We start from the raw sequence: 22,492 nt of genomic DNA, 5'->3' as shown, positions 1-22,492 counted from the left end.
TTCAACATCATTAGTCACCAAGAAAACACAAACTAAAACCACAAATGAGGTATGTTAAGAGAGTAGATCTCTTTTTTGGAGGAAAAAAGCCTGTTGCCCACGCTGGTCTCAAAATCCTGGATTCAAGCAATCCACCCACCTCAGCCTCCCAAAGTGCTGGGATTACAGGCGTGAGCTACTGCACCCTACCAAGAGAGATTTTAAATTTCTTCACCATAAACACACATACACACACACACAGGGTAACTATGTGAAGTGATGGATATGTTAATTACCTTGACTGTGGTAATCATTTCACAATGTATACATGAAACATCACACTGTCCACCATAAATATATATGATTTTTATTTGTAAATTACACCTCAATAAAGCTAGGGGAAGTTTTTTTTTTTTTTTTTTAAGACAGAGTCTTGCTCTGTCGCCAGGCTGTAGTGCAGTGGCACAATCTCTGCTCACTGCAATCTCCGCCTCCCGAGTTCAAGCCATTCTCCTGCCTCAGCCTCCCAAGTAGCTGGGATTACAGGCGCCCGCCACCACCCCCAGCTAATTTTTGTATTTTTAGTAGAGACGGGGTATCACCATGTTGGCCAGGATGGTCTCGTTCTTCTGACCTCGTGATCCACCCACCTCGGCCTTCCAAAGTGCTGGGATTACCAGCGTGAACCACTGTGCCCAGCCTGTTTTGTTTTGTTTTTGTTTTTGTTTTTAGTGAAAGCAAGTTTATTAGAGAAGTTAACAAAAAAAAAATGGCTACTCCACAGGCAGAGCAGCCAAAAATATTTTTAAGTAATAGATTAAATTTAAAAATAACTAGAATTCTCATACATTGCTAGTGAAAATGTAAAATGGAACGGCCAATTAGGAAAGTTTGTCAGTCTCATACAAACAAGACACTTACAACCTAGCAATTCTTCTCCTACATATTTACCCAAGAGAAATGAAAACAGGAACATATAAACATTCAAAGATCTGTATGCAAATGTTCAGAACAATTATGTTCACCATAGCCCAAAACTAGAAATTCAAGTGTCCTTCAACTGGTGAAAGGATAAATCATATCATATTCAGCAATAAAAAGCAACAACTGTCAGTAAATACAACGTAGATAAATCTCAACTGTATGATCCTAAGTGAAAAGCCAGACACAAAAAACTGTATACTATTTATATGACATTCTAGAAAAGACAAAAACATACAGACAGAAAACAGATCAGTGACTGCCAGATGCTAGAAAGGGAACTGACTACAAAGAGGCATGAGAGGACTTTTTAGAAGCATGAAAATGTTCCCTATCTATCTACCTACCTACCTATTTTTAGAAACGGAGTCTCAATCTGTCACTCAGGCTGGAATACAGTGGAGTGATCATGACTTACCGCAGGTTCAAACTCCTAGGTTCAAGCAATCCTCCCATCTTAGCATCCCAAGTAGATGGAACTACAGACATGTGCCACCACACCAGGCTACTTTTTTTTTTTTTTCAAAGATGGGGCTCACCATGTGGCACAGGCTGGTCTCAAACTCCTGGCCTAAAGCCATCCTCCAGCCTCAGCCTCCCAAAGCACTGCCATTATAGGTATGAGTCACAGCAGCCAGCCCTATATCTATACCTTGATTGCAGTAGTGGCTACACTAATGTATATATTTATCAAAACTCACTGAAATGTTCACTTAAAAGAGTAAATTTTATTGCACGTAATTTATACTTTATTAGACATTGTTATGGGATCTTTAGGGTGTCACTTTTCTGGCCAGAAACCTGTGGCCGGTGGCGCCTCTGCCCGAGTTTTGCTCAGATCCGCTAGGCTTGTTGTGCCCACTCGGCCTGGTAGGCTACACTCACCTCACGCTACCAGCCTGGACCCCATGCCTCCAAGAAAGACTGGAGTCAGGCGTGGAGCGGTGAGGGGTATGTAAGCGAGCATACAGTCTGGCCACTGCGCAGTTAGACATGCCAGCTGCTGCCACAGGGTGGGCAGCTCCAGGTACTGGCATGAGTGCCAGCTCTCTGCAAGGCTGTGGCTGGACCAGGTGCACCACAAGCAGCTTCCCTGGCCGGCACCGGGGAATGTAGTGAAACTCAGAAGCTTGAAGATGCCAGGAACCATAGGGCCCCAAAGATGGAGTCACAGCCCTAGCTTGGGGCTTTACAAAAAAATACACAGGTCTGGGCTCCCAGAAGGGCCACAGCTCTTCTCCCCCTTCCTTCACCTGCAACATGGTGAGCAATGGGCATGCTTCAGTTCTGCTTGTGTTACAGCTCTTTTACCCTCGCCATTCAAGGGTCCCAAGTTCTTGTCCTGTGACCAGGAAGAATGAGGTCCTCGGTAACAAGTGGAAGGTGAGCAAGACAAAGAGGAACTTTATTGAGCAATAGAACAGCTCAAAGACCCACAGTGGGCAGCTCTACTCTGTAGTAGCGTATCCTGATGAGTGTTCAGCTCCTAGCAGAGAGGGCAGCTCCTTTATGCAGGCAGGTCACCCCAGCAAGTATTTTCTCAGCAGTGAGAGTGGCTCCTCTCTGCAGCTGGTCATCCCAATAGGTGTTCAGCTATCAGCAGAGAGAGCAACTTCTCTCCGCAGCTGGTTGTCCTGCTGTCTGCAGCTCTCAGCAGAGAGGTCCCAGACTAGAGTGGGTGGCTCCTCTCTGCAGGCAGATTGTCCCATCATCTCTTCAGCTCTCAGCAGAGAGGGTAACTCCTCTCTGTAACTGGTTGTCTCATCATCTCTCCATTCTCTGCTCTGCTCTGGGCTGAGCCTGCAACTTTTATGGGCCTCAGAGGGGGAAAAGAGCACATCGATTGTCTATTGGTGGGCCCAGAAAAGGTACAAGTCCTCACTCTAGTCCATAGGACTGGCAGCCTGGCCCCCAGCCTTCAAGCCTTCCCCAGCCTGAAGGTGGGGCCTCACCAGAGAACTGCCCACTTCCGCCCAGGAGCCTGTCTGCTTCCTGCCGCCATCCATGAAGCCCAGGCTGCTTGCGTCAAGGGGTACCTGCAGGCCTGCACCAAGCTGCCCTCAAACCCCTCCCACGGTGCTTGTCAGGGCCCAAAGTCCAGAGGGGGCCAAGGAGGCAGGGGCCTAGTGTGTCAGCGCTGACCTAAGTGTGTACACATCTGGCTCGGCTGTGACAGCACCCTGGTTTGGCCCCAACCCCGCTCTGAGATTGGAGCAGGCACCTCCAAGCCTACAAGGGCAGGAGGGATGCCTTCCCTGGCCCCTAAGAGTGCAAAGAGGCCTGGGTCCACAGCCCCAACTTGGGCAGCTGCAGCTGTGTGGGGTGGGGGGCTCCTACTCATGGCCCCCAACAACACAGGGAGGACTGGGTCCACAGCTCTGACTTGGGTGGCTGCAGCACACCGAGGAGGGCGGGGCTGCTGCCTGCTCCTGGCTTTCGTCAGGTCTGTGGAGTGTGCCCCCTTGTAGCCTGGAGCAGGGGCTCCAGGTTCTCGCTGGGCCCAGGCCGGTATCCAGGGCAGAGGCAACATCTCTACTAGCTCCCCCTCACCCAGCTTGTGGCCCTGCCTAGGGAGATGCCTCCAGGAGCAGACTGTGGGTCCTGGGCCCGGCCCTTGGCAGTGTCAGGCCTGGCAATCACCCTGATGCAGGGTGGAACCCAGGGATGCGGCCCTGGGCGGCCCTGCTCAGAGCCTCACTGTGAGGCACAGGAACCTGGTGCCCTCGGCAGGGTGGGTGCAGTGACCATGCTGCTGGCCAGGTCCCTGAAGCAGGCACTGCTCCCACTTCCCGCCCCAGACCCCCAAACTGCACCTCCAGCTCCGCCTCCTACTCACACCCTCCCCGCAGCATTGGTGGGCAAGAGTGGTGACACAGGGTCAGGAGCCCGGGAGGCTCTGGCCCTGAGGGCAGGTCCTGCCAGAGGCACAAGGGCGGGGGCGGTACAGTCGGCTATCTCAGGGACACAGGGCACAGGGGACCCACCAGCATCACTGCTGCTCCCACAGCTGCTCCTGACACCACAGCCCGCACCTCCCCATGACTAAAGAAGAATTATCCCAAGTTAAAAAGTTACACATTTCACTATTGACATTCTACAATTTATACAAGCTTCTGGATTGTGTTACTTAAAAAATTAATCTTCCTTCTCCTTCCCTTTTCCTGCTGTGAGAAGAGCAGTTGTCATGGTACCCCTGGGGTGAAGGTGGATCCCTGGGGTGGAGCTTGTCATATTGTCATAGACGAAGAGAGCTAAGGAGGGAGAATGTGTGGTAGGGGAAGAGCCAAACATTTTGCTTCAGAGCCCAAGCATTAAGGCAGGAGGGGGAAACTGGCAAAGGGCAATGGGGTACAACAGAGTGAGAAGGATGTCTTCCAATGGAAGCAGCTCACCGTGGGGTGTCAGAGTCTGAGTGGGGTAAGAAGTGTGTCCACCAACAGTGGAGAGACCAACATGAGGAGTCATAGCCAGAGCGCTGGGGAGGGTGTCCCTGTATTGAAGCATGCTGGTATGGACTCTTAGATCCAGAATGGGGTAGGGGGACGGAGGAGATGTAATGAAGAATCCAAGTCCCAGCAGTGAGAGGAATGGATGGTAGTGAAGATGGGAGACTGAACAATAAGTATATACATTAAGGATAATGGAAGCCAGATTTCTCACTGTCAGAGAAGAACATTACAATATGAAAAAGGAGAAAACTAGAATAGATCCTGGAATATTTTATTGAAATTGGAGGTATCAGTATGAATTCATAGTTTTCAAAATACAGAGATAATAAATGTAGATATAAATGCATATGTATGTTTATGCATACATACCTATACTTACCAGCCCTGACCATTAACAGGACCTGAAAGCAGTAACAACCCAACAGCAATAAACATACTAGCCTTGATTGAGATCTTAGTTTCTAAATGTCATTCTCCACTAAAAGGAACCAGGGATCCCTAAATGGCTGATTCCAGAATTAAGGCAGGGAAGGTACAAGATGAGCCAGGTACAGGTTCTTGTACCAAAAAGTAAAAAGATGTTCTCAAAGAGTGATGGGGATGTACCATAAGAACACAGAAGCCAGCTTCAACAGCTCTCATTGGCCAAATAAAGAACAATTTGAACATCAAAATAAATAATGCTATAGTCTGAATGTTTATGTACTCTCCCAAAATTCATATGTTAAAATCCTAACACCCAAGGTAATGGTATTATGAGGTGAGGACTTTGGGAAATGATCAGGTCATGGGGGTGGAGCCCTTGTGAATGGGATTAGTTCCCTTTTTAAAGAGACCCCAGAGAGCTCATGTGACCCTTAAGCCTTATGAGGTTAAATTGAGAACATGGCTATGAGGAAGCAGGTCCTCTGACCAGACACTGAACCTGTCAGAGTCTTAATCTTGGATTTCTCTGCCTCTAGACTGTGAAAAATAAATTTCTATTGTTTGTAAGCCACCCAGTTTGAGGTATTTTTGTTATAACAGCCCGAATGGACTAAGGCAAATAGTAACAGAATATAATCCACTAAACACATACACACACACACACACACACACACACAAAACCACGACTCCATGTAGATGTCAATAAATGATTAAGAGTTTAGTGAGGAACAAGATATTTACATAGTTTCAAAGTACATGACAAAAACAATTAACTATTAACTTTATAGTGGAGAAAACTGACAAATATTACTTATATCAAGTAATCAAAGTAAAAATAACAATGAAACAAAGTGAAATTGCGCACCACCTGACAGGATGCAGTATCACTTCTGTGATATCCTTCCCGAGCACATATTCGTATGTATCTAATCATGAAGGAACAGACAATCCCAAATTGAGGGGCAGTCTCCAAAGTAACTGACCTGTAATTGTTAAATGTCAAGGTCACGAAAGTTAGGAGAAGATAAAGGAAATGTTCCATATTGAGGGAGACAAAAGAGACATAACATCAATGCAACACATATTGCTAAACTGGATCCTTTTGCCAGTAAACAGATTAACAGCACAATCAACAGAACTTGAACCAGTCTGAGAACTAGATGGAGTACTGTATCACTATTCATTTCCTGTTTTGGTTATTGCACTGTGATCATGTAGGAGAACATTCTTGTTTGCAGAAAATGCACATTAAAGTATTCTGGGATGACAGGGCATCAGGTCAACAGCTTCCTCTCAAATTGTTGGGGGTGGGGGAGAATTTTTTCTACCATTCTTGCAACTTTTTTGCAAGTCTGTTATTGTTTCGACATTGTTGGCCGGGCGTGGTGGCTCAAGTCTGTAATCCCAGCACTCTGTGAGGCCGAGGCAGGTGGATGACAGGGTCAAGAGTTCAAGACCAGCCTGGCCAGGATGGTGAAACCCCGTCTCTACTACAAATACAAAAATTAGCTGGCGTGTTGACAGGCAACTGTAATCCCAGTTACTCCAGAGGCTGAGGCAGAGAACTGCTGGGGTTGTTCTCTGGGAGGCAGAGGCTGCAGTGAACTGAGATGGCACCACTGCTCTCCAGCCTGGGCAACAGAGCAAGACTCCGTCTCAAAAAAAAAAAAAAATTGTTTAAAAGTGGGGGGGGCGGCACAATGTCACTACAAACTAAACAAGGTTAAAAAACTGATTTCCCACACTTAATCTTGATAGAAAAGAAACATCAGACTATGCAAAATTACTAGGAAATAAAATTTTGGAGCCAGAAGTTTAAAAATTTAATACTTCTCTTTAACAACTGACCTCAATCAGGTCATGACTGGTGAGAGACAAAAGAACATGAAAGGTTCCCACTAAAGGAGAGGAAGTTCTTAGGAGAGGAATAATAAAAGAGACAGTGGACCACGAGTGGGTAGAACAATGGCATTCTAGGCTACCAATGGCTATAACCATCAGGAAAACACAATCTCAGCATCTCTGAAAAATGAAGGGGCTGTAGAGCTGATATCTAAAATTCCTTGCAAATGTGGGACTAGAATTGCCCTGAAATAGAAGTGGTTCCCCAGTTCAATTTGTTATTACATTATGCTTAGCTACACAGGAATACAAAAGAATACAAATACAGAAATAAACGTGCATGAACCCCGAATTCTCTTAAGTTGTGGAAGTCCATCAATTAAAGTGTAAAATACAATGCATTTGCCCAATTGTTCCTAAGAAAATTCTGTGACAAAAGAACAATGAAAACACATTAGAGTGAAACAAGATCACCTTCAGCGGTCAGCTGGCTGTCCCTAGTTAAAAGACAAGTCATGTCATTGTTAAGTGACTGTCACATTTGTCCTGAAAGAATAGGGAGCATTTCCTAGAAAGGTGTAAAAGTGCAAAGAATCCTTTCCCCTTCCCTGGTACTACGCGTTCCTTAGGACGGTCACTAGGCCCCCAACAGCACAGGGGTGAGGTAGCACTGGACTCTCAGCACTTCCTTTCAGAGAGGACAACCCCCTGCGTCACTGGTTACTCATTCAGGATGCAGGGCAGAAGTTTATCCCTGAGGAACTTAGCACAGTTGGCTCCTGCCCTCCCAGCCTTGCGGTCCTGGGCCCAATCCCAGGGCTCTGCCCCGGGTACCGGGCAGCCTCTAGCGGGAGGGTCGCGAGACCCCAACTTGCCTCCGGCCGGCCCAGCGGGTGCGCCCGGGGCTGGGCAGACGCGGCGTCTTCCCTCCCATTACCGTCATGCCGGCCCCCACGCCCACCGCCAGGCTCGGCCCAGCCGAGAAGGCCGGACGCCGACCGCCCGCTCCTCCGAGACTCGGCCTGGCCCTCCCCGACGCCCGGCCCGATGCCCGGCCCCGCGGAGCCCACTGGACAGCGGCCGGGGGGCGGGGAGGCCCGGGGGCGGCGCCGCCCCACACCCTTACCTGGCTTCTCGTGGTCATATCCTACCACGATGAAGTAGTCAGCCAGCCGGGCCATGGCCGCCGCCGCGCTCGGGAAGCGGGTCCCCGTCGCCGCCCTCGCCGCCGCCGCCCACCCGGCCCGAGAGGGCTCAGCATTTTCCCTGCAGCGGCAGTAGCGGCAGCGGCAGCGCTTCAGCCATGTTTGACAACCGAGGCGCGCTCTGCGCTTGCGCGGCGCCTCTTGCCCGCTTCTACCCCTCCCCCACCCGCGCTGGCTCGGCTGCCCCAAGCCCGGGCGGCGAGCCCACCCCAACCCTCGGCTGGCCTCGCTGACTGCTGCACTTGGGGAGTGGGCGGCCAGGCGCGTTCCCGCCACGCGCTGCCAATGCGGCCCCTGGAGGTGGTTTGAGGCCTGGATGTTGCTTCACGGCCCCCTCCCCCTCGTTGTTTTTCCTAAAGCAGGGGGTCCTTCCTTCCGCCTTCTCTATTCTGTTTGGATTTGGAAGAAGGGACGTGGAGAGTTGAGGGGTCACTTGGAAAGCTGGCTGCTTCCTCTGCTCCCCACCACCACCAAAGATGAAATTCTCCCGCCCTCGGTTGGAAGCAAGGAATTTGCACCGACAGGGCTTTTGTTGCATGTTTCCTGTTTATGTTGTGTAGATGGGAATTTTAGAAACATGCCACCGAGCAGACGGGGGAGGGAGAGGCTTTTGCGCAATTCTCCAAGGCGCCTCGGGTTTCAATGCCGGGTGGGCCGGGGGCGGTCGGCCTGGGCTTCCTCCGGAGCGCCCCGGGGAGCCAGATTCCACCGAGGAACGCGGCATCCCCGGGATCCTCCCGAACTGGGCTGGCCTCTCCCTGGGGAGCCCCGCCCGCCTCGGCTTGCTTCCCTCGCAGCGGTCCCAGGGCTCTCGCAGCCCGTACAGGTGGTGACTTCCAACTTCCCTGCTCAAACACGCACAAAAATGAATAAATGGTCCCGTCCTTCCGTCTGGGGATTATCCAAGTCGCATGCTTTTTTGTTGAACCTCATGTTGACCATTTCGAATTTGGGTGGTGCGACATTCAGGTGAACTTATTTTGTCATTTGTTAATCTCTCACGAAGTTTTGGTAGGAGAATTTGAACAAGTGGTAGACCAAAGTTTTGGAAATCTCTGGTTTAGAAGTTGTCTTTGTGGTTGCTTATCACTGTTCACTATTAATTGAGGGTTTGATCCTTCATATTTACATATAAGACAAGGCCTCTTGGCAAAGTGTCTAGTATGTAGTAAGTGCCTACCAAATATTTTTAATGAGTAAAAGTGCGATTTTCCCCAACGACCAGCAGGAAGCCGCAGTGGTTCCAACTCTGAACTGAGAGAGTTGACATCTCAGCTCCTGCAGATTTACTCTGCTGTAATTTACTATTTCCCCTTCCTCTGCCACACTTGTTTCATCTACAAATTGGGAGGGTTGGGTTGCACTAGAACTGAAACTGAAGGAATACTTTAACTCCAGGAGCTGTATGTCAATTGCAAATGGTAAAACTGAATCAGCTGAATTTGCAAACGTGGAGGGAAGATAGCTTGATCCTGAGATTAAACCAAAAAAAAAAATAAAATAAAATAAAAAACCTCAGTCATACCCCATACCATATAGCAATCCTCTCTGTAACTTCCCTGAGAGCTCATCATCCAACTTGATCACTTTCAGCAAAGAATAGTCTTACTTCCTTGGGAGGCAGCCCATTTCACCGTTTAACAGCCCTCTTGTTAGAAAGTTCTTCCTTATTATTTTAGAGTTGTCGTACTGTAATTTCCCCTGATTCTGCTCTCTGGAACTATCCAGAAAAAAAATAAAATCTATCTTCATATGATAGATTAAATTTTAAGGCAGCTATCATATTCCTTCCCGACTTTTCTAAAAATAGGGTAAAATTCACGTATCGTAAAATTAGCCATTTTAAAATGTAGAATTCAGTGGAATTAAGTACATTCCCAATGCTGTACAACTACCGTGTCTATCTAGTTGCAAAACATTTTCATCACCCAAAAGAAAACCTCACAACCATTAAGCAGTCATTCTCGTTCCCCCATCCCACAGCCCCTGGCAGTCGCCAATGTGGTTTGTCTCTATGGATTTATCTATTATGAATATTTCATGTTTATATTTACAATATGTGACTTTTTGTGTCTGGGTTTTCTCATTTAGTATATTGTTCTCAGCTTGTATACGGGCAGATGCAGTACAAGGTTGTAGCATCACATCGAAGTATCAACACTTCATTATTTTTTATGACTCAATAATATTCCATTGTATGTTGTATTAGACTGTTCTCACGCTGCTAATAAAGACAGGGTAGTTTATAAAAAGAGGTTTAATTGACTCACAGTTGCACATGGTGGAAGGCAAGGAGGAGCAAGGCAGCAGGCAAGAGAGCTTATGCAGGAGAACTCTCCTTTATAAAACCAACAAATCTCGTGAAACTTATTCACTATCACGAGAACAGCGCGAGAAAGACCTGCCCCTCATGATTCAATTACCTTCCACCGGATCCCTCCCATGACAGGTGGGAATTATGGAGTACAATTCAAGATGAAATTTGGGTGAGGACACAGCCAAACCATATCATATGTATATACCATATTTTGTTTATCTGTAACAACCCATATAGACATATGGGTTGTTTCCACCTTTTGGCATTGTAAATAGTGCTGCTGCAAACATGCATGTACATGTATTTGAGTACCTGTTTTCAATTTTAGGGGATATATTCTTGGGATTGGAATTACTGGATTAAGTAGCAATTCTGTTACTACTGTTTCCCACAGTGGCTGCATCATTTTACATTTTCACCAGCAATGTACTAGGGTTCTAATTTCTCTGCATCTTTGTCAACTCTTGTTTTCCTGTTGTTTATGTTTTGTTATAGCTATCTTAGTGTGAAGTGATATCTCATTGTGGTCCTGTTTTGCCTTTCCCTAAAGACTAATGATGTTGAGGATCTTTTCATGTGTTTATTGGCCATTGCTAAATCTTCTTTGGAGAAATGTCTATTCAAGTCCTTTGCCCATTTTAAAATTGATTCTTTGTCTTTTTGAGATTGAGTTGTAAGAATTCTTTATATATTCTGGATACTAGTCCTTGTCAGATATATGAGTTGCAGATATTTTCCCATTGTGTACGTTGTGTTTTAATTTTCTTTTTAAAAATTTTATGCCATATTCCCCCCCAGATATTTCCTATTTTATTTTATTTTTCATTTTATTTTTATGTAGAGATGATGTATCATGATGTTGCCCAGGCTGGTCTTAAACTCCTGTCCTCAGGCAATCCTCCCATCTAGCCCTCCCAAGGTACTAGGTAGGATTAGAGGCATGAGCTTCCACACCCAGACTTCATTTTCTTGATAATGTCCTTTGGCGCAAAACAGTTTTTAATTTTGATGAAGTCAAATTTTTTAGTTTGTTTCTATGCTTTTAGTGTTATATCTAAAAATGTATTGCCATATTAAAGGTGAGATGAAGATTTACTCTTGTTTCCTTCATAGTTTTAGTTCTTCTATTTAGTACTTTGACCCATTTTGAGTTAATTTTGTAGTGGTAAGGGGTCTTATTTTACCTTTTAAATGTCTTGGCTTTTATTTCATTTGCAAGTACTCATTTAAATTATTTTAATTTTTTAAAATTAAAGTTTAGTTATTTTTAAGCCTAGAATCAAATGCTATCTGCTTTTAGGCATATTTCATCTGTTACTGTCATAAATAGACTTCCAGTCCATTTGTAAATGCCCATTTTGTCACATAGAGATTTTAACATATCCTAGGTATACGTAGAAAGGCACTGTATGTTTGTATATACATGTGAACATATTTTGTATACACTAAAGCTATGCTTTGCTTCTCAGCCAACAGCTGCCAGGCTGCTGAAACTGATAAGCCCTGACAAGGCAGCCTGATTACTGAGGTTGGCGGAAAGCCAGACCATCCCCTACGATAACCACCATCACCTTTCACCAAAGAGAGAGAGAGAGTAAAGCAAGCCCAGATTTGTTTTCCTGAAGGCTGGTGGGAGCAGGAAGGGAGGAAGGATATGTAACACTCTCATGATGTGTACCTGGCAGATGCCTTTCTTTTTTGCTTTAGAAGACGAAATAGGCGGAGCGTGGCGGCTCACGCCTGTAATCCCAGCAGTTTAGGAGGCCGAGGCAGGTGGATCACCTAAGGTCAGCAGTTCGAGACCAGCCTGCCCAACATGGTGAAACCATGACTCTACTAAAAACACAAAACTTAGCTGGGCATGGTGGCAGGTGCCTGTAATCCCAGCTACTCAGGAGGCTGAGGCAAGAGAATTGCTTGAACACGGGAGGCGGAGGTTGCAGTGAGCAGAGATTGCGCCATTGCACTCCAGCCTGGGCCACAAGAGTAAAACTCCAGCTCAAAAAAACTACAAAACAAAACAAAAAGACAAAATAGAGCTGATTATCAGTGAGCGAGGCGTATCAGCCCATTGCTCCTAGTGGGCTATTGCGGAGTAAGTGGTTTGATCTGTACAGTCATTTCAAGTGCTTGCTGTGGTTAGCCACAGTAGTTCAAGGAGGCAGTATGAGAGTTAGACTTGAGCAAATGTCAGCAAGCAGGGCTGGGGCCTCTTCAGAGCATCTCTACCAAAGCATAACAAAGGAGACTATGCAGCTGTGTTGGAAAATTCCCTGATCCATTGCTATATTTTCAACCATTTAGTTCCTAAGCAAGAAATTTAATGAATATTACCTTTGACAGCTGTCTCTCAGCCCCACATTTATCACTCAGTCCTATTGTTCCTACTTCCCAAATATGTCCACTTCTCTCCACTCTCACTGCCACCCCACTAGTCTGAGCCATTATCACCTTCTACCTTCATTATTGCAATAGGTTCTTAACTATTTTCCTAGCTTCACTGCTGGTTCCAAACTTTCTATATAGGTAAAAGTTAAGGACAGTAAGCAAGTTATTGAACCTGTCTCAAAATTAAATTTGTATAGCAAACACACCATTTCTACCTTGAGTGTGTTTGGGGTACAAAGAAGAAGCTTCATAGATGACACAGAAAGTGTCCTGGCCGGACACGGTGGCTCATGCCTGTAATCCCAGCACTTTGGGAGGCCAAGTCGGGCGGATCATGAGGTCAGCAGATGGAGACCATCCTGGCTAACACGGTGAAACCCCGTCTCTACTAAAAATACAAAAAATTAGCCGGGCGTGGTGGCAGGCACCTGTGGGCCCAGCTACTCAGGAGGCTAAGGCTGGGGAATGGCGTGAATCCAGGAGGTGGAGCTTGCAGTGAGCCAAGATCGTGCTACTGCACTCCAGCCTGGGCGACAGAGTGAGACTCCATCTCAAAAAAAAAGAGAAAGTGTCCTGCAGTTGAGGTCACATGTGTGATGAGATGAATGGTTGAATCTTAACATTCATTTGAAGTATCCCTGACATTAGCAACTACAGTATAGGTAGGTACTGTAAGAGTTTATAGGCTGCTTTTACTTAGATCGCATGTTTGATGAGCAGGACTGGCTACATAATATGTGGAGTCCAGTGCAAAATGAAATGTAGGACTGCCTGTTCAGAAGTGTTGGAGAATTTCAAAACAGCTTTAGCAGAGCATTCCACCAAGTGTGGGCTCTTCTGACAGCAGGCCGTGTGCTACTGAACAGAATGCACGTCAGTGAAGCTGGTAAACTTCAGGGTGGAATGAGTATGTGTATGCGGGGGAGGGAGTATAATAAACAACGTTATGGGGGGACTAGACCCTCTCCAGTCTCTCCAGAGTACCACCACTGCACTGCTTCCTTTCTTGCTCCTTTCTTGACTATCTACCACATTCAAAACGATTGTTTAAATAAATGTATTTAAACGATCGTTTAAATAATGTATATCAGATTGCCAAAACGATCGTTTAAATAAATAAATGTATATCAGATTGCCAAAACGATCGTTTAAATAAATAAATGTATATCAGATTGCCAAAACGATCGTTTAAATAAATGTATATCAGATCATGTCTCTCTTGTCTTCAAACCTGTCAATAGTTTTCCATGTCACCTTAAATAAAGCGCAAAATCTTCATGTCTGAAAGCATCCTATTTACTCTGACCCTGATGACCTCTTTAATCTCATTTCAGGCCTCTTTTTTCCATCATTCAATGCATTCTAATCAAACAGGACTCCTTTCATTTTTTCTAATGTACCAAGTTCTTTCCCATCTATGAGTGTTTGCACATGCTGTTTCCTCGGTTTGGAATGTTAGATCCCCCAGTCTTGCTTTGTCCTTCAGAATACTTAATACAGTTTATAATCATGTAAATATGTAATTCCAATAAGGATTTGTTTATATCTGGCTACGTCACTAGGCTGTAAGCTCATTGAGGGTAAGTTTGTTGATGACTGCATTGGTGATTACTGTATGTTGAGAACTTAGCACAGTGCTAGGTACATAATACATAATCAGTAAATATCTGTTGAAAGAATGAATCCACTATCAATTCATTCAGGCTTATACATCAGAATTGCTTCTTGGCTGAGCACAGTGGCTCATACCTATAATCCTAGCACTTTGGGAGGCTGAGGCGAGTGGATCTCTTGAGCTCAGGAGTTCAAGACCAGCCTGGGCAACATGATAAAACCACATCTCTATAAAAAGAAAAAAGAAAAAATATAAATGTATATACATATATAAAATAATTGCTTCTTTCCAGGTGCTTCTAATCTGATACCACAAGATCCCTACATGATGGTTGCTCTCATTAACACCATTCTCTTTGGCTATGGATGATTCAAATAGCCTAATCATCATCTCTTTTATCATCCATTCATTAATGCCATTTATTGTGACCTCTGTAGCAAATTTCTCTTGAAGTAATTTCATTTTGTCTTGTTACAGGTGTTACTGTAACAAGCTTCTTTAGGTTTACTACTTTCTCTTCTCTCTCTCGTTTTTTTTTTTCTTTTTAGGGATGGATTTTTGCCATGTTGCCAGGCTGGTCTTGAACTCCTGAGTTCAAGGGATCCACTTGCCTCGGACTCCCAAAGTGCTGGGATTACAGGCATGAGCCACTATACTGGATCATCTCTTCTCTTTTATTTGTTCTGCAGCGATTTACCTTATTTAAGCTTCAGGGAGGTTTGCCTTCTGGCTTTATCAGGTACAAGAACTGACTGTTACTCTCTGCCTGTTTTGTACAGGAGCACAAAAATGGGGCAGCAAAAGCATTGCTTTTCTTTATGCTGATGCTCTGGAAAATATTATGCCCTAAAGAGGGAGGTTAACTGTCCTCCTTGCCCTTACCACTGCAAACCAGACAGAAATTTAAAATATGGAAACAATGCTTTTTATTCTGTGTCAGGGTTTTAAACTTGGTCAACCTCCCAGAACTGTATGCCTATTTTATACTTTAATTAGTTTATGTACATGTTCATTTTTCTGGAAAGGATCTATATTTTTATTAGGTCGTTAGAGAAGTCTGAGATCCCAAAAAAGTGCCCTGGGCTTTGTATCCTGCTTTACTTCTCCCTGTAAGTGATCGAATCCACAAGGCCGATTGTGTCCTTTCTCTAAATCACTTTGTGTTATGACTTCAGGATGCATCTTGAACTTTGTAAACAAGTCCTCAGCTTAATAGACATTTTGAACTATATTAATAATAAATGCATCATAAAATTTCCTGTTTGATAAAGGAGGCATCTGAGATAATTATGCAATGCACTTAGCTACTTACATTTTAGTTATTCTTATTAATATCATTGATATTTATTATTTTTCATTGCTTCCCTGAAAGACCTGAGTATGGCCACTCTGGCTTTAGGAACTGTGTCCACAGTGCTGGCTGATAAACCACTACCACACTTTTTTTTAAAAACTCCAAACATTTCTAAGAATCAGGCTTGGATGTAGGGCCTAAAAATCATTCAATTGGAATGTGAAGAAGTTGAAACACCATTATGCAAAAACCCTTTAGCATATGTGTATGTATGTTGCTCTAATGTCAGGATGTACACATTTATTACAGTGCTTTGGAGGTTTATTTGTAATCTGACCTTTTAAAATTCTGGAGCACAAAAAAAGTAGATCTTCATTAAGGGTTTTTTTTTTTCTTTTTCTTTCTCTTTTCTTGCCAGAAACTTTAAAGATGTTTCTTCCTCCACTTCCTTCCTTCCTTGTACTGTCCTTGCTCAATGTGAATCTACAATCACTGCCACTTGAATGAATGCAACTTATGTTAACAAATCCCCAGGATCAGAACTCCCACTGCAGCATTTCCTTCCCCATAGAACCATTGAATCAGAAATGCATTCTAGTGATTTTTTTTGTCGTTAGCGATGATTAATTCAGCAAATTTGAGATTTCACGAGAAAAAACATAGATGCCCAGATTTAACAAATTCCTTATCTTTTTTCGACTTAAACCCACGACGCTTTGGGGAGTACTCTGGCCCCTGCAAGTAGGGAGCGCGCGCGCACACACACACACACACACACACACACACACACACCCTCCAAGATAGGGGCTTTCTAGCAAAATCCTTTGAGCTGCCAATCCAAGATTTTACTTAAAGAAAGAATTGACTTGGTTCTCAAGTGACAGATCTCTAAGTGCCAGAGCGACAAAGTGCACCAGGCTGATAAGGTGCGTGCAAAGACTCTCAGGCGGGAATTCTTGGCACAGCCACAACGTTGCTGGCCTAGGCACCCGAGGCTGGCAGAGCCTAGCCTCTGAGTCTCCCTCCACTCCTGGGCTTGCTTTCCTTTTTGAAGCCTGCAGCTCAAAGAGGTGTTTGAACCAAAAGCACTCGCTTCGAGATCCTCCTGGCAGAGCGACAACTCAGTTTCCCCTACGGAATCACGGGCTTTTCTAAAGGGCAGGGAGGTACAGTCGCAGAGTTCTCTGGAGAACAAACACCCCTGCCCCGCCCCACCCCCCCAGGACTGGTGGAGACTGGAAGGAACGAGTCCAGACCACGGGACCTTCCCTGGCTGGTCTTGGGAAGGACGCCTAGCTGTCCTTGACCTCCCCAGCAGTCAGAGGCACGCGCGGGAGAAATGAAAGTAAAACCTGTCCTGGCGCGGACCCAAGTGGAAAGTGGCGACAAGTAGGTCGCATCCTCAGAGAGACTGATAGCCAGTCCTGGATCGGTGGGAAGAGCTTGACTCGCAGAGGATAAAGTGAAAGGAAAAGGAAATGGGAGACAAGGAAGAAGAACAATAGTTAGGCTGGGGAGGCTCCTGGTCATCCAGCAGGCGTGCAGTAATAGCTGCTGTCTGCGGTGCAGACGGACTAGCCGCCCGGCCAGGCCGCTGCGGTGACTGCCCTGCGCCCAGCCAGGCGGTCGGATCCCGACCAGTGCTCCGTGCTGCACTCCTCGAACCCCCTGCGTCCTAACCCCTTACTAGGGCCAGGGTTAGGGCCCGGAATCTGTCCTCCGTCTTCAGATGGAATTCAGGTCCGCTCAGGTGGCTTCTTCCAGGAAGAGTCCTTAAAATAAACAACCTCGGCGCGGCCATTTCTTCCCCAGGTGCAATGTCCACTGTAGAGTCCCGAGAGTGAAAAGGCGGCTGAGCCAGCGGTGCGCGGCCCAGACAGACCACTCTGGGCAAGGTCCGCGAGACCCACCGCCCAGCCGCCTTTGCACCGGAGCTCAGAGCCATATGGCAGAGTAGGAAAGAAGCTTAAAGGTCTGCTGAGGACCAGCTCTAAGATGGGGACACGAGAGATGGGACGTGACTCGCCCACCTTCACACAGCGAATTGCCGGGAGGTGAGGACTAGAAGCCTCTTTGGCTAGTGGTCTTGCACCCTTGGCCTCTCCGTCGAGTCGCTGGGCTTCAGGACATTCGAGTAAAGGAGTGGTTTGTAGGACCCCAGAAACCCACAAGCAAGAAGCAGGAAGCCCCGTGGCTTAGCCTTTCCTTCCCAATTTGGCCCCCAGGAGAGAAGTAAGAAAGAGCAGAAGCTGTGATGGAAGAGCACAAACGGGTGACAAACGTGTTTAGCGTGATTCATCATGAACAGGCACTGTTTGGGCGGGGGCTAGGACTCTCCTTTCCCCCTTGAGAAGACGGTGACCCCAGCCTAGAGGAATCCACACCGCGCCCCAGTCGGCTGTGCTTGCGTGTCGGGCCGAGTAGGGACTCTGCTGCTTCCTACCTGCAAGGTGACTTCCCCCCTCTGCAGATACTTCCCCTCTCTGAGCTTGAATTTTCTACCTGCTGAAATGGGAAAAGTAATGTTACCTTCCTTGCCTGACTCAAGGGTGGGTGTGAAGCTCAAAGCAGACTGGGATGTGGCCGTGCTTGGTAAACTGTAAAATGATTAGCATACGTGAAGCGTTAGTGTGCTCCCTGGCAGTCAGTCCTCACGTTTACGATGGATGAATGAAGGCAGCCAGGCGCACTCTCAGGTTATGACCTTATAAGGCATAATAGGATTACAACGAGGCAAAATGAAACAGTATATTTCCTCCTAATTTTGGTTATTCCTATGTTTCCAAATAGAAATGTAAATTCTGAAATTTCAGATAATTCCCCCCTCCAAATCCCAATTCTCAGTTTAGCTTTTCTGAGCTTTGTCCCTACTGTGAAATCTTACTGGCCCATCCCGAAACCCCGGGGTCTCAGTCCTCTGGGGTACTAGTGAGTCCTGCTCCTCTCGGCTCTGCTCGGTCCCTGCCCGGACCCTCCGCGGGAGTCTGGGGTCGCGGCCAGATCAGGCGCCAAGCCGGCAGGGGGCGCGGTCCACTTGAGTCCACAGCTCCCCAGGTCCGGGGCTCAGGCCATCCGCGCGGTCCCTCCGGCGGGCTCTTGCTATTTTTCGCCAGGAGGCTTTGCACTCCGGGCTTCATAGGTCCTGGATAAGGACCTCAAGAGGTTGTAGTGGCGCCCCTTCGCCCCGGCGTACTGTCTGAACCCTGTGCCCAAAGAGTTAGGGCTGTGGCAGTTCCTGCACCAACCGCCCGGAGCCCATACCTAAGCCCTCTGGGCACGAGGGACCTCCTCTCCCCCCAACTCCCCCTCCCCCCGTCCCAACCCCAGCCCCAAAGGAAGCAATGCGCGCGTCCGAGAGCAGGAGCGCGCGTGGCTTAGGAAAGAAAGGGAAGGCAACTGGGCAGCACAGGCCCCGCCCCGCCGCTCCCCCACCCGTGCGCTTATAAAGCACAGGAACCAGAGCTGGCCACTCAGTGGTTTCTTGGTGACACTAGATAGAAGAGCTCGAGCCTTGCCACTTCGGGCTTCTCACTGCAGCTGGGCTTGGACTTCGGGGTTTTGCCATTGCCAGTGGGACGTCTGAGACTTTCTCCTCCAAGTACTTGGCAGATCCCTCTCTTAGCAGGTAGGTGCCGCAGACGCTGCGGGTTAAGAGGTGGAGTGGGGGCAGTGCTTGCCAAGGCCCTAAACTGGGATATCTGGGTGAGGGGAACAACCCACTTTGGGGGGTTCTCTGAGGGATACACCCCATAACCTGGGCCCAGCTCGTGCACACAGCTGGAGATCCAGAGACCCAGTCCCCTAGGCTCCGTCAGCCAAGTTCCAAGAAGTTGAGCAGAGACCCTCTGGGAGCCTGGCGGGGTGCAGCGGCCTCCCTTGCGGGGCCTGTCACCCGGCCGGCGCGTGCAAACGCCTCTGGCGCCTCTCTGCGCCAAGGGAGATAAGCGCCGGGGAAAGCGCGGGCTAAACCCGCCTCGCCGGGGCCCCTGCACGCCCTTCGTGCCCCGCCCGGGTGGTGCAGCTGGCCCGGGTGCTCACGCTCGACTCTTTCTTCTTCTCCAGGGTCTGCGCTTCGCAGCGAGGATGAAGCTGGTTTCTGTCGCCCTGATGTACCTGGGTTCGCTCGCCTTCCTAGGCGCTGACACCGCTCGGTTGGATGTCGCATCGCAGTTTCGAAAGAAGTGAGTCCCGGCAGCCCCGTCCCCGGTCCTGGTACCTGGCAGGCAAGGGGAACTGACCGTTGGTCCCGAAGGTCTAGAAGTGAATGGGAGCAGGGACAGGCCAGGACATCGCCTGAACGCACGCGACTCGGTCTGCTTGTGTTTTCCAGGTGGAATAAGTGGGCTCTGAGTCGTGGGAAGAGGGAACTGCGGATGTCCAGCAGCTACCCCACTGGGCTCGCTGACGTGAAGGCCGGGCCTGCCCAGACTCTTATTCAGCCCCAGGACATGAAGGGTGCCTCTCAAAGCCCCGAAGACAGGTAACTACGCCCTGTGCTGTCCAGGGACGGGAGGGAAGGAAGGTGTGCGGGAGGAGCTCTCCGTCTCTACTCCCCCGGCCCGGGGGATCGTCGGGGCTGGACTCAGCTCAGATGGCGCGAGCAGTTTCCAGCTCCCACTGGCCCTAGAATGGCTCCCGTTCCCGGTGTTGGGGCCAAAGCTCTGCTTGATGGGGCCTCAAGTTGCCTTTCTCTCTCCCTCCCCCGAAGCAGTCCGGATGCCGCCCGCATCCGAGTCAAGCGCTACCGCCAGAGCTTGAACAACTTCCAGGGCCTCCGGAGCTTTGGCTGCCGCTTCGGGACATGCACGGTGCAGAAGCTGGCACACCAGATCTACCAGTTCACAGATAAGGACAAGGACAACGTCGCCCCCAGGAGCAAGATCAGCCCCCAGGGCTATGGCCGCCGGCGCCGGCGCTCCCTGCCCGAGGCCGGCCTGGGTCGGACTCTGATGTCTTCTAAGCCACAAGCACCTGGGGCTCCACCCCCCCCGAGTGGAAGTGCTCCCCACTTTCTTTAGGATTCGGGTGCCCATGGCACAACGAACAGTCGCGCAAGCATCCCGCTGGTGCCTCCCGGGACGAAGGACTTCCCGAGCGGTGTGGGTACCGGGCTGTGACAGCCCTGCAGAGACCCTGAATCCGGGAAGCACCGTCCAGCGGCGCTCTCTGGCTTTGCAAGGGCCCCTCCTTCTGGGGGCATCGCTTACTTAGCCTTGCTCAGGTGCGGGTGCCCCGTGGGGGCGGGATGCAGCAGAATCCGAGTGAGTGTTTGCCAGGCTTAAGGAGAGGAGAAACTGAGAAATGAATGCTGAGACCCCCGGGGCAGGGGTCTGAGCCACAGCCGTGTTCGCCCACAAATTGATTTCTCACGGCGTGTCACCCCACCAGGGCGCAAGCCTCACTATTACTTGAACTTTCCAAAACCTAGAGAGGAAAAGTGCAATGCGTGTTATACATATAGAGGTAACTATCAATATTTAAGTTTGTTGCTGTCAAGAGTTTTTTTGTAACTTCAAATATAGAGATATTTTTGTACGTTATATATTGTATTAAGGGCATTTTAAAAGCAATTATATTGTCCTCCTCCCCCTATTTTAAGACGTGAATGTCTCAGTGAGGTGTAAAGTTGCTCTCTGCGTGGAATGTGAGTGTGTTTGTGTTTGTGTGCATGAAAGAGAAAGACTGATTACCTACTGTTTGGAAGAAGGAAACACCAAGTCTCTGTATAATCTATTTACATGAAATGGGTGATATGCGAACAGCAAACCAATAAACTGTCTCAATGCTGATTCATTCTCTCGGCTCGGCTCTCGCGTCTAGGGAGGGAGTGTGCCCTGGTACCGGCCCGCCCAGGAGCCTTGGGGTCCCCCCGCCGGGCTTAGGAACGTGGGACGGCAGCGCGCGCAGGTGCTGGCTCTACTCGGAGCGGGCTGAGCTGTCACGAGCTCTGTTCTCTGTGTGGGGCGCGCAGAGCACGTGTCCTGGGTGCGAACCAGGGCTTCGCGGAGACGCCGGAGGTCACCGCCTGGCGTGGCGGCCAGGCCGGGCGCGGGTAGGGGGAGCCCTAGTGGGTTGGCAAGCCTGGACTCTCGGGTTGCGCAACGGAGTCCTAGATTTATAGGGTTGCTCACAGAACCCTGCGCGAAAGCGCGCTTCGAAAAGTTGGGGTGGTCTCTGAGGCCTTCTAAGAGAGGCTTCCCCTGCCTGCCGCGGTTGTTAAAGTTCCAAGGCGCCCCAGCAATGCGTTGGGACACCTCCGGAAAACCCAGTAACCGCCAGTAACCCCCAGTAACCCCGGGTCTGCCCGGGCCTGAGCGCCCGCGAACCGCGGGCTCATGGGCGAGGCTGTGGCGCCCCCTGCAGGCAGCTGAGACAGGCCTAGCGCCGCCAAGCAGTACGTGCGGTTTAATAAGTTCTGCTACGTGGGAGTCAGCACATAGCCTTAATGAAAGAAAGAAAAAAAAAAGAAAAAAAGAAACAGTTTGCAGATGCCAGCCAGGGCCGTCCCCCTACACCCCCCAGACCTGCACCGTGGCTCCCTGTTCTGGGACAGTGACTCAGCGCCCACACGCTGCGCTGTGTGCAGCTGCCGGCTGGAGGCTGGCGGGACGGACGTGCCGCCGGAACCGTGAGCCTCCGACAGCCTGAGACCTTCATTGTTCCGCCTCCCCTAGCCGCTCACCTCTTCCTTCCTCCTTCCCAAGTCGTTTTTCATTTTTTTTCTTCACTTCTCTCCAGCCTTCCTCTCTCTCTTTCCTTCCTTCCTCCTTACTTTCTTTATATGCCTTATCTTCTAAGAAGGTTGATCTCAGTTCCGGCGATAGACAGACACTAAGCCCTCCTTGAGTGACTAGAAAGGCAGGGGACATGGGAATAGTTAGGACGTAAGGGGAGAGTAAAGAGAAGGAACCCTGATTTTGATTTCAGGGTGCCCCGTTTGTCTCATCCAATATCCTAAGGACCCAAGATGGAGATCAGCTACTTGTCCTTTCCAAA

The 22,492-nt window shown here is 48.4% G+C and overlaps 2 protein-coding genes across 8 annotated transcripts in view; one reads left to right on the top strand and one right to left on the bottom strand.

Moving 5' to 3' along the window:
- SBF2 (SET binding factor 2) overlaps nt 1-8,007 on the bottom strand; it is a 519,305-nt gene extending 511,298 nt beyond the window's left edge. For all 6 annotated transcript variants that reach the window (XM_073018389.1, XM_073018410.1, XM_008007157.3 and 3 more), the window contains exon 1: nt 7,804-8,007. In XM_073018389.1, coding sequence (XP_072874490.1) covers nt 7,804-7,858 — 55 coding nt within the window. In that variant the 5' untranslated portion in view covers nt 7,859-8,007. The remainder of the gene's footprint in view (nt 1-7,803) is intronic.
- Nucleotides 8,008-18,948: 10,941 nt separating this feature from the next.
- On the top strand, nt 18,949-21,285 carry ADM (adrenomedullin). Of its 2 annotated transcripts, none has more exons than XM_008007100.3 (4): nt 18,949-19,121; nt 19,559-19,677; nt 19,827-19,976; nt 20,208-21,285. In XM_008007100.3, exons 2-4 carry the CDS (start codon nt 19,580-19,582, stop codon nt 20,512-20,514), a joined length of 555 nt encoding a protein of 184 aa, XP_008005291.1. In that variant the 5' UTR covers nt 18,949-19,121; nt 19,559-19,579; the 3' UTR covers nt 20,515-21,285. The 2 variants fall into 2 exon arrangements, with proteins under 2 accessions (XP_008005291.1, XP_008005285.1); XM_008007094.3 differs by having other exon boundaries at nt 18,950-19,121; nt 20,205-21,285.
- Nucleotides 21,286-22,492: the final 1,207 nt, after the last annotated feature.

The sequence above is a fragment of the Chlorocebus sabaeus genome, chromosome 1, assembly GCF_047675955.1.
Source record: "Chlorocebus sabaeus isolate Y175 chromosome 1, mChlSab1.0.hap1, whole genome shotgun sequence".
NCBI lineage: Eukaryota > Metazoa > Chordata > Mammalia > Primates > Cercopithecidae > Chlorocebus > Chlorocebus sabaeus.
The sequence above is the reverse complement of the archived record's forward strand: the minus strand, read 5'-3'. Positions and strand labels throughout refer to the sequence as shown.